Below are 12,610 nucleotides of genomic sequence, written 5' to 3' on the forward strand. Positions count from 1 at the left end.
CAACTTTTGATAGTTTTGTCTCCATTCTGACTTCTTTTTACCTTCTCTGGAAACTGTACCACAGTTCATGTTGTATTGGCTAAGCCAAGAAAAATTAGTTTTTTAAATATTAAAAAAAAAGCAGTTGAAATAACATTTGTGTCTTTATCTTTGTCTGAAGCAAGGCCTGTTAAGTCTTGCTCATTTTAATTTAATTTGTTTACATATGTCCATCCCACTTGCTACATTTGAAGAAATTGAAAGGACAATTAGTCTCACTAAGTGTACTCATACAATCTCACAAATAACAACCACCTAGTCTTGACCGCTTTACCCAGCAAGGATATCACGCCCATTCTGCCCATTAAAACCTCAATACTAAGCTTATTCTAACCATTCACTTGGGCACATTTATTTTTAAAAATAAATTTCTACTGAGAAAGACTTTTTAAAATGCAATGGCTGAACAAGCCTTCAATCATTTTACAGAATTGGCTATTAAAAGCAGGAAGGTTCCAATACTAATGCAGATAAGTCCAAATATGAGCAGAATTGGCAGAACTCTCTTGCTGCTTAGTAAAGAGGTCCATGCTGGAAATTGCTGTTGTTTGAAAGCTGTATGATCCGTTTTTTTCAAATGACTGTTTTCTCCTAAAACATGACTTCCTTTCTTTTCATAGTTTCACAGGTGAATGTGATAGCACCAATGATTTGCAAGGTTTTCTGGTCTGGTTTGGACTATGAAAACCTTTGATACTTTCAAAGTTATCTATTAACTTACGTGACCCTTGCGATAATTTAATCTAGACTAGGAGTTGGTTCTAAATACTTTGATTTCTAATTTTACGTGCCTAAGCTTCTGAGCAAGTATCTAAATGTGAACCCAATTCTGAGCAGTAAAACATTACTTTAAAATGTTGGTATCAGAATAAGGCTTGAAGATAAAACCAAATGCTTTGTTACAAAGTGTAAAAAGACTATAAAATGCGACAAGCTATTAAGAATGTTATACATTTTATTAAATTCAGGATTAAGTGTGCAATTTAAAATAACAAATTGTCATATTGTTTGCTTCCAAATAAGTGTAAATCAACAAAGGAGGTCAATCTTTGGCAGAGGATAATTTGTATTAGAAAAGGCCCAGTTTCACAGATCCACTTTTACAGATAGGTACGATACTTGTCTCCAGCAGCTTCAGTGTTTCCTGTTTCACCTAAAGTACATAGAATATGATTTAGCTCTAAATTATACACAGAATATTAGCTTCTAATCTTCTACAGAAAATGATCAGCTTCTATAAGATATACAGGGAATGATTAGCTCATTTCATATATTAAGAGAACGATTCACTGATTTAATATGTACAGTGAATGATTAGTTCAAATTATATATGTATACATATCTATAAGGAGAATGATTTGTTCATAATGTATACAGGGAATGATCGACTCATATAAGATATACATACATCTATAAAGAGAGCTTATATTAGCTATATATCGGGGGAGTTATCTCAGTTTTTGAAGTCTTACCCAGATATTCCTGAGCAGTTCCGTAATGCATAATGAGGTTGACGAGCAATAATTTGAAACAGAAAACAACTTTCCAAAATACTATAAACTTCTGTCAATCCCAGTTCTTCCACCTGACTCAGTTTTCTTAACCAAATTTTAAAAAGTCTCTCTGGCAAGAACCTGCCTGACACAAACCAGCATCCATTTCAAATCTATTGATTCTGAGATGGTGCCTGGGCTTGAGGATTAAATGTAAGCTTCTGTTTTGATGCCTGCTAAATGACATCAGCACCTACTCCTCCTAAATTGTCAGGAGAAGCATTGTGATTTATAAGTTTATAATAGATTTTCATCTTCACCTCTGGGCGGTAATCTGGCCGAGCAGATTGCCCACCCATTGTAAAACTTGCCCAATTTTCACTCCATTGCATAAAAAATGACAGGTTAACTCAATAGAGCATTTCTTTTGCCAGCAAATTCATAAGGTGACACATTAGCAAAGCCTTCTAACTTAACTTGTTAGTAAGATGCACCATATTCTTCTTGTAACAAACAAATCTTAGACATTTCAATTTAGTTTTGCTACGAATAGATTTATCAGCTACACTGAAATGTGAAACAAATCATGATTTGGGACTTTATTGGCCAGTTGTGTTTTCTGAATAATTATTTCTAAAGCAGTAAATTGTGCCTGATGTTAAATTATGTTTCAGATCTACTTATGGTTATTATGTGACTAACTTTTTCAAACAAATTATGGACAATTTGCTGAATTCGATCTAATTCATCTGTAGTCCATGCAGAATGACATATGGATGTGATACTTTCATTAAATTGGAAAATATTAGATAACGTACATACTGGAGGCAGGTATTTTATTCACACTTCTATATAAGACTGTCTGTTCACGGGTAAGTTACACTTACTTCTGGAATATCCATTAATCTTCTGAGCTTCTGATCATGCCAATTCCAATCAAGGATTACATACTTCAGAGACTGCAGACTGAGTCCATCTAGACAATAGGAGAGAGTTAACATTTACAACCATTAGTTATGATGATTATCATCATTTCAGTGTTGAACTGCTAATTATAAGTAATCTTGGGAGCAGATTAATTTTAATGAAATTGTCCCTTATGTGAATGTACAGTTCCTGTCCAGTGACATCATAAATTGGGTAGGCTGCCCTCAACCCCTCTATTTCTGTTTATAATGACACTGATGAGCAATGCTGTGACATCATGGCAATAGGGGAGAAGTATACAAAATGACCGCTTCCAGACTCTCTCTAACCAGCAATTCTGAAGTACATAAACTGTTACAAGGGACAAATGAGAGCCTCAAGAACCGGTACAGTAATCGCGCTTTATAACATTGAGGTTTGGGGCAATTTAGTTGTATCTGTTTCCCCTTTAAACTAAATTCCATCGCAGGCTGTGTGTATAATGACAACAATTCAGTGTACGCTGAATTCAAAATTAAAAATAAAATATATAATTTAAGGTATGATTAAATGGTAATAAACCAGACTTTGTGTGTACAGTCTTGACAAACTGAAACATAGACAGACTTACATTGCCATGCATATTTCAGTCAGTTTATGCTTCAATTCTGACACAGCGCCTAAGAATTCATAAACCTAAGATGTGTGAAAACAAATAGCTACAGGGATTGCAATATAAACTGTAGGTGTGCCAATATGCCTTCACTTGTATTGGAGGAAAAAAAACCAAATACATGTAAGCCTGAAGGGACAAAGCCAAATGTTGATGAAGCAAAATTCATCTCCCCAACCTTTCAGAGACACTCTCCTCTTCCAACCTCCCCAGTTCATAATTGCACTCTTCTCCTCCCTCAATTCAACCTGGCACTCTTCTCACATTCCAACCTCATTCAACCTGGTAGTCATCTTCCACTCCCCTTTAAGCTAGCACCCATCTTCTCCATCTTCTGTTCAAGTTGGCACTCTCCCCCTCCTCCTCCCCCCTCTCAGGCCACGCTGGCACTCTTTCCTCCCATCAGTTCAAATTGGCACTCTTTCCCCTCACCCCCAGCTAATTCTGGCACTCTCCCTCCCCACTCCCCATCACTTCATGGTAGCATTCTCTATCCTCACTCACCCCAAAGCATAGCTCCCTGCTTCTGCATGGTTCTCTCACTTCCCCACCCCCCCCCCAGTGCCATCCATTTTCCTCTCTCCTTCATTGTCATTCATTTTCCTCTCCCATTTCCCCCTCCTTCGTTATCATCCATTTCCCTCCTTCACTGCCATCCATTTCCCCCCTTCATTGGCCATTCATTTCCTCCCCCAGATTGTTCCTACCTCAGTTGGACTGCTAATGAACCAGACAGAGGACCCTTTCTCCTCAATGCCTCTCCGAGCAATAATTCCGGCCTCTGTACACCATAGGTGGGAGTTCTTGCAAAAACAAGAATGCAGCAGTGCAAGGTCCGGGAGATTTTCTGCCCCAAACTGGCAGGAATCAGCAACTGGTCGTGGGCAAGAGAGCAGTATTGATCAGCAGGCGGCCGCCAGTGAGTCACGGGGAGGGGATCTCGGGAGGGCTTTACGATCAAGGGGGCGAGTAACCCCGGGAAGTGGAGTCTTAAACTTTCCTTATGGTGCCCGAAGGAGCACACCTACTCCTCCTGATCCCACAAGTAAAGTAAAAAAAATTTTTAAATTGACCTCTTTGGGCCTTGATTCCTCTTCCCGCTCGGTTAGCCTGGTGGAAAAACTCAACCACTTCCCTGCACATGCCCACAGTTAAAATAGCAGTCTGCATATTTAAAGAAGGGGTCCGCTGGTTTCCGGTGGTGTCCTTGTCGCCTGCTCAGAAGAGCAGATTAAAATCGCAGTCTGAGGGATCGGGTCGGGATGTCAGGGAGTGAGACCCACAGGCGATTTTAACTGTAACGCCCACCGGACGGGAATGGTTAAAATCATCGCTCAAGTGTATGCAAAATAACCACTGATGAACTCTCTGAATAGAATGAAGATGTAAAAACAGACTGAATTAAATAGCACAGGATTTTATACCTTGCTCTATCAGGTTTCTAATCCGTCCTGGTGTTCCTACACCAAGATGTATGACACCCTTAGTGAGCCATTTTATCTGTTCTTCTACCTGGATGAGAAAGGGAACACGATTAGTTCCTGTAATAAATTGTAACACTACAGAGAGCAGGTACAGATTGTAACAATCCAGACAGACTTGTGATTCAAAAAATATTTTGTTTCACTGGTGGGTCATCAACAGATACCTGACATGCCTGATATCATTAATACTCACAAGTAAGCGAGATTAGCAACAAAAATGGAACAAATACTTGGACTCCTTATTGTGCCGATACAAACAATGGCTGAGAAATTCGATTAGTATCGGAAGCCGGCATGGAACAGATGTCGCATCGGGAACATGTGCCTGAAGAGGTTGGTCCGAGGCTCGCTGGAAATTGAGCCTCCGGTCTCATTTCCATAAAACCAGCGAGCTGCAGATGCAAATTGGGCACCACAGTGCAGCTTACTGATCAGGGACTTCGGAAGTTTGTCTGGCTCCGATACCAAGCCAGCCCACAGGTTAAATCTGGGGGAGGGTGTTGTGAAGGCAAACAGAAGGGGTCAAGCCTGAACTGGTAGTGGCCCACATTTCACTGTAGAGCCAGGAGAAGAATTCCTGTTCCTTCTGGCTCCACATAAACAAAGTTAAAAGAAAGTAAACTTTTCAGGACCACTGGTCAAGTTGCTATAGATCCAGAAAAACTGAGCGGAGTGTGCGGGGTGCATTCTCTGCCCAGTTGATGACCAATTTCCTGAAACAGGCGTCAGGACCCTGATTAGCATATACAAGGGGCATATGCCTGTTTCTGGCGGCTGCCCTGAGCTTTTGGAAATCATTAGTTTCCAATTTGGCAGCTGGCGCACTTCCGAGGGAGACTGGACACCCAAGATTACGCCCATAAATTAGTCCCCGCCAACTCTATTTTTCGCCTAAAAATTCGGAGCGACGGGACCAATTTCTCACCCACTGTGTTAAGTAAAGTTTTTAGACAAATTTCGCATTAAGTCATTCATCAGCTGCTGCTTTGAAAAAGTGAAAAGAATTAATATTCAGTGAATGGCCTAGAATTTGCTGTTGCCGGTCAACGCACCGTGCCCGCCGTTAGTTAGATTTGCCCTTGCCCGTTTAATCTCCATGATATTTTGCACTGCAAGTTGCTGGAAGTGGGAGCTGGAAATGGTGCAGCGCCACTTGAAGGGCAGCTGGAATCTGAGTGAACAAGGCAAAGAACTGTGTATCTCCTTAACCAATCAGATTGAAGGATTGTGAAATTAACAGTGCAAGGACTCAGAAGGAAGTGTAAATTAGAGTGGGTGAATTCAATGTCAAATCAGGTACAGAAAGAGGAATAAAGAGATGGAGATTTTTTAAAAATGTAAGATTAAAAATGTGTTTTTACTTTTTCTTTCTAACAACAATTAAAACCTGAAGAAATGAGGCGCCACACTTGTAATAGTTAATTTTCAGTGCCAGAGGGGTTTACTGGCAATTTAATACTTATCACGTCGTTAAAGGGGTATTTAGACTTGAAATGACTTGACTTAACTTTCTGTGGCGAGTTTAGTTCGTATCTACTGTTCAAATACAGGAACGTCACGGCGTTCAATGCATTTGAATGGTGAGTCAGACAGCAAGATCCAGTTTTCGTGAAGTTAACGGTGGAGCGGCGCATCTCGGACAGCAACTTTAGGATTTCCAGTGTTTAACCGTGCAACCGCCCTTGCCTGAAGTTGCTGTGCGATTTGTGCATAAATAATGGTGAGCTTCACCATTATTTTGTCAGCAAATTCTGGGCCATTATTTCCTAAATTCTCTGTGACTCCTGATAGATTTACTTTTATATGTCTGGAGGATTTTGCAACATTTATTTCTGAGACACCTATGCAATCCAATATTAACTTTTTAAATGAAACTGGAACACAGAGCTGAACTACTTTGAGCCCCACAAGGAACATTTTGTACAGTCACCTTGTTTATTGTTAGCTGATTGGAACTGGCAAAATAGTTTGAGTTATCAAGTGCTCATTTAAGCAAGGGTTGAGCTCCTCCATAGACTATAATGGATTGGAGGAAATGTTTGTGATAGTAAAGTTATACTACATTTTGTTAAAAACAAACAAGGGCTTTTCTTGTTATTAGCTATTAGATGCACACTAGAAGTAGTTGCTACCAAATTATTTTACCAGTTCACACTCAGTCCATCAAATGAAGGAAAATGAGAACCTTCTGATCACCTATCACCTATTAAAGCTTAGCTGAAAAAATGCAAATTCTAATGCTTACCTTTATATGCTTTGCAAACAATTTGAAAGTCTTACAGTCTTTACCTTTAAAAGCTGTAAGCAGTCTGCCAAAACAAACAAGATACAATCACTGCAGTCTCAGCCTGATTACTTTAAATAGGTTAAAGCCTGTATTTAAAAAGCTCAGAGAGAAACTTAGTGTGAGCATGTTAAATGTGCAGGAACAAAAGTGGTTGGAAGATATACCTCATGTTATTATAACAGAGAACTTTGCACTGTGTGCAGTGAACATTCCTTTTATTTGCCTTTTCTTCCCCTCCAGTTTTCTCACATTACCAGTCCCCCTCCAGAAAGCAGCAGCTCATCCTGGGGGACAGTTCCTTGGTTGGTAGTGACCCATCAGTACTATGTTCATGTGACACAGCCTCACATCAGAACCTGGACTGTGAGAGTTTAATATCAACTGACTTTGTCTATTGAGCCCACCATAGTCAAGCCCAATACTGTCTTCACTGATCATTGGAAAGATATCAATATTCTATGCTACAAGATGATACTAGGGCCAAGAAATTAGAGTTGTGCCCAAAATGGGTGTAAAGTAAGTGGCGCGACAGCTGCATGTGCAGACCTGTGCAGACTTGAGGCCCGACTGAAATTCAACTTCAGGCCTCATTTAAATGCCACCAGCAAGCTGCAGGCACCAAACAGGCGCCCTGCTACATCTCATCAGCAATGGAGGGTGGGAAATCAGCCAGCTCCTACACCGAGTCAGCTGGCAGGTCAGGTCTGGGAATAAGAGACAATCCTGTGGAGGGGGCAGCAATGATGCTTCTCCTCACACAACATAAAAACTGAAAATTTAATGGGCTGATTTTTGAGTGGCGGCCAGAGGTACCTTTAGGAATCGCTGGTTAGGCTGCTCAACACCTGCTACAATTAGGCGGAACATGCGCGTAGCAAGCTCCACCCATTTTAAATCTGAATTTCACAACTGGCACAGGACCCTGATTTGCATATTTAAGGAACCATCTGCCTATTAAAAACGTCGCCTGAGCCAATATGGCGTCAGGTCTAATTCCAGTGTAGTTCAGGCATGGCAGATCTCAACGTGTAATTCAGAGGTGTTACTCCGATTTTATGCTGGAAAAATGGGTGAGCACGAGTTGAATTTCTCCCCCTAGGTTTCCTTTAAGTTATGTTGACATCATATATTTTACCACCCAAATCTGAAAGGAAAAAGGCTTATCCTCTGGAAAACCTTGCTTGGGGCCTTAGAAGCCTTTTTAAACTCTTTCATCTGCACAATCTTCAGGGACAGGATGAACACTGTGTCACTTCTGTATTTCCTACATTACAACAGTGACTACACTTCAAAAGTACTTGATTTGCTGTAAAGCGCTTTGGGACATTCTGAGGTTGTGAAAGGCTATATAAATGCAAGTCTTTCTTTTTAATTGTTTGAAAATGGCATTAGCCAACTTTGTATCTGGGATGATTTGTGTGAGAATCCCTTTGTTCCCTAGCTGCCTTGCAATTATTGTTCATCTGACCCACAGCTAGAGAACTCTCCTTGATCTAACAGAAACTTTGCTTCTATCTTCTCTGGAATAATGCGGTAAAATATAATTTCCTCTTTTATCAAGTGTCAACAAGCACCACAACTGGAAAGTGCGAATACCACTGAAAACAGTCATCTTCCCTGAACCATCAATGCATTGTTTACTGTGATGTATGCTTGTTAAATGACAAATTTTCAAAGAATCATCTTTATATAGAAAGGACATCTTTATCACACAGAGACCCTCTTAGCATTTTCAATTCCCTATATACTTTGCCACTAATACGTGTCAGTTGGAGTTCTATGAGGAATCGTTCCCCTGTACCTTGACACAAAAGACAGTTTTTTCAAGAATTTGCTGAGAGCTACAAGGATTATGCATTCTCCTTCTTTGTGTTTATATTAGTTTATATATATTGTGTATGGTTAGTCATTGTACCTTATTAGTTACTTGTATGTCATTTTTGCTTCTGTATATTATCTCTTGCATAACTAAATCTGACCAAGCAATTTTAGCCTGTATGTATTGGTCTGGAAGTACGTTATTTTACACCTTCTAAGATAATGGGAGAATGTCATGGGCATCTCGCATATCCCCAGTAAGAAATGTAGTGCAATTAGGCTAAAGCTGGGCCAGCTAACTCATTCACAGCAGTGAATAAAGATCCGGGTTTTGGTTCATAGAAAATTCAGTCTGCTTATGGAAACCACCATCTAGCTGTGAAGTGTTGGGAAAAAAAACAAAAAGTAATAGCTGGCAAGTTTAATTTTGCATGGAAGTGTGTCAGAAATTGACAGAACAATTATATTGTTCTTCAAAAAAAAGTAACTACAGTAATGTAAAAATGCTTCTAGGTGTAATTTTGTAAAAGTTTAGCTTAGTGGTAGCACGCTTGCCTCTGAGCCAGGCGGCCGTGGGCTCAAGCTCCACTCCAAAATTTGAATACGTATTTTAGACTGACACTGCAACACTCCTCAGTACTGCACTGAATTGTTGGAGGTGCTGTCTTTTAAATGAGATGTTAAACTGAGGCTCCGTCTCCCTGTTCAGTGGACAGATAAGATCCCATGGCACTATTTGAAGAGTTCTCCTGGTGTCTTTACCAATTTTGATTCCTCACTCAACATCATCAAATCAGACTAACTAGTTATTCATCTCATTACTGTTTGTGGAACCTTGTTATGTGCAAATTAGCTGCTGCATTTGCCTACATAACAATGTTGCTGCACTTAAAAAAATGTAATTAGTGAGGTGCTTTGGGTGTCTTCAGTTCTTCCTTTACCTGATCATTTCAAGGGCTCTGAGGGCAGAGCTGCATATGATCAACATCAGCACGGATTTCTTCTCGGTGTGGTTCTTGCACAACTTCACCCATTTGGGACAAACTGTAGACAGACAGACACCCCTCAACAATCTTATTATATAGCAAACATTGAGTATATTTATCAAATCTATGCTATATGGAAAGAAATTTCAAACTGGCCAAAAGTCTGGTCAAATTCATGATAAATACCCATCAACTTATGTACAGGACTCTTTAAAAAAAACTTTAAAATGAACAAAAAATTAGATTGAGAAAATTCGAAAAATATTTAAAGCAGACTTTGTAGCTTATTATTTGTCAGATTACACTCGAATCCCGTTATCATTTTAAAGACCTCAATTAGATTACCCCTCAACCTTCTAAACTCCAGGGAATACAAATCTGATAAGGCATTTAGCATTTTAAAATGCTGAGTAGCCTTTGTAGCCTTCAAACTGGCTGCATGTTTCCGCCATGTGGTAGGTTTCCAAACATTTACTGCAGTACATTTCCAAAATTCATTCTCTGCAGAAACACAGAAATATATGAATCTCCAGAGGTTCTAATTTGCAGTGGATCCCAATAGATATTTTATTTGTTGCAGTAATACTAAACTTAAGAAAAGGTCAGAATTGAGCTACACTATGGGTTGTATTCCCTGGAATTTAGAAGATTAAGGGATGATTTGATTGAAGTTTTCAAGATATTAAGGGGAACTGATAGGGTAGATAGAGAGAAACTATTTCCACTGGTTGGGGAGTCTAGGACTAGGGGACATAGCCTAAAAATTAGAGCCAGGACTTTCAAGGGTGGTAGAAGTTTGGAACTCTCTTCCATAAACAGCAGTTGATGCTAGCTCTATTGTTGATTTTAAATCTGAGATTGATAGATTTTTGTTAACCAAAGGTATTAAGGGATATGGAGCTAAGGCGGATATATGGAGTTAGGTCGCAGATCAGCCATGATCTCATTGAATGGAAGAACTGGCTCGAGGTCTATTCCTGTTCCTATGTTCCTACGACTGAATGTGAATGTTAATCCATCTTTTTTATGAGTATTATTCTTCACAAGCCAACAATTTTCATTTTCAGCTTAAAATTCCACAAATTACAATCTTAAACAGAAACTGGGCAACGTGAAACATATAAAGGACACTGTGAAGAGGCATTTAATTTTCTTATTTATGCAAAACCTCTAGTGAAAGAACGATGTGTGACCCAATATAAAATCAGAACAAATCAGTCCAATTCTGTCAGATTAGGCTGTGCTTACACTGCAGCTACTGAACTGAGACCACTGTATGACAGCTGAAACCCTTATTAAACTGAAGAATGACCTCAGTCTGATTGACAGTGAGGGAAGAAACAACAGATCTTTTGATGCTTGTGCAAAGCTCTGCTCCCTCATAATTTCAACATTAGGAGGGTGCAGGCAGGAGCATCTGCTTTGGCCTAACATTAAACGATTCCAAACAAAATTTTAAAACTTTTCAGGAGGTCTATTGGCAAAAATGTCCCTGCCTGGACATTTTTAAAATCCAGCTTTGCACTAGATTAGAGGTATACTGCAGCTGATATGAACTTGAGTGCTGTACAATGGTCTCAGACAGCTGTTTTTTATGCAGCCAAGATTTAGATCAATGTCTGGAACCCGAGTTTTCACACTGCTACTTTTTACATTACTGCACACCTGAAGCTGCTTTTCATTGTCAGAATGTGGAGTATAACTGCATCCTTAGTTATTCCTTTGTCTACTAAATAGTGCTATAGTAGAATGTTGCAATATTAATTTTATAAGCATATTTAAGAAGATTCTAGCTATGTGAAATAAATAATGGAATTTAATCTGATAGTTAAAACATTATAATAAAGTTCAGCCATGTGCAAAAGAACATTATATTTGATTATTACTTGTGGTAATGTAAATGCTTCCTTCCATAAGTAGTGGACTAGCTGGATTTTTGTTATACATCTGACTCTGTCTCCAAAACCCAATGACTAAAGTAAAACTTTACTAACTTAAAATTCTCTGATAAACAGTGTATATTGTTCTTAGTAAGGGATGAAATGAGGAGACACCACTACAAGCCAGCAATTAGCAGCATGCTACCATTACAATAGTTTTTGAGACAATTTAGCAGTAAAATAGTTTGTAGTAATAATATTAAATATATGCTCGGGTCAGCTATGATAAACATTTCACACGCAAGGCTGACTGGGTATTTTTAAAAATTTGTTCTTGGGATATAGGAGGCTCTGTGATGGCAGTATTTATTGCCCATGCTTGGCTGTCTTGAAGGCATTTATAGTCAACCACATAGTGTGGGGCTGCAGTCATATGTAAGTCAGAACAGATAAGCTGGCAGGCTCCCTTCCCAGAAAGGCATGAGTAAACCAGTTGGGTTTTTACAACAATCCATTTTCTGGTGCTCCCTAAGTACCAGATTTACTGAATTCAATTTCATAACTTGCCATGGTGGGATTTGAATTTACAACCTCTTGCTAGTCCACGACCGTGACCCTTTGATAATTCACAAGTGACAAAGTAATGAATGATTTATAGTTAGTGTGGTGAAGATTTTCCATTGCATTTCACTGGAGACCTGGACACATTCTATTCAAACTGGCAATTGTGTACTAGCAGTCTACATTTTCTCTAACCAATTTTAAGTTCTCCACAATTACAAGTATGGAGATGTAATAAATGATTTTTTTTTCAGACCAAACTTATGGTATAAACATGTATTGATTTATAGTGCTGTATGTATCCCACTTACCTTGCTTCAGATAGGAGGACAGAGTATGAGTGAGGTCATTGCTCTGAAGAAAACAAGAATCTGAAAAAACACACAAATAAAACCTCCATTACTATCAAAATAAATATGCATTTTCAATCACATTATGCATAAATTGCCTTCAAACACGTAACTGAATACTTATATTAAACTA

General features: G+C 39.0%; 1 protein-coding gene across 7 annotated transcripts in view; it reads right to left on the reverse strand.

The window, feature by feature from the left end:
- Positions 1-976: 976 nt before the first annotated feature.
- Positions 977-12,610, reverse strand: part of cmss1 (cms1 ribosomal small subunit homolog) — a 283,142-nt gene continuing 271,508 nt past the window's right edge. For all 7 annotated transcript variants that reach the window (XM_067993132.1, XM_067993131.1, XM_067993130.1 and 4 more), the window contains 6 exons: positions 12,439-12,498; positions 9,642-9,744; positions 6,841-6,904; positions 4,536-4,623; positions 2,420-2,508; positions 977-1,192 (listed from right to left, as the gene is read on the reverse strand). In XM_067993132.1, the coding sequence (XP_067849233.1) occupies positions 1,109-1,192; positions 2,420-2,508; positions 4,536-4,623; positions 6,841-6,904; positions 9,642-9,744; positions 12,439-12,498 (488 nt within the window). In that variant the 3' untranslated portion in view covers positions 977-1,108. The remainder of the gene's footprint in view (positions 1,193-2,419; positions 2,509-4,535; positions 4,624-6,840; positions 6,905-9,641; positions 9,745-12,438; positions 12,499-12,610) is intronic.

The sequence above is a fragment of the Heptranchias perlo genome, chromosome 11, assembly GCF_035084215.1.
Source record: "Heptranchias perlo isolate sHepPer1 chromosome 11, sHepPer1.hap1, whole genome shotgun sequence".
NCBI classification, from domain to species: Eukaryota; Metazoa; Chordata; class Chondrichthyes; order Hexanchiformes; family Hexanchidae; genus Heptranchias; species Heptranchias perlo.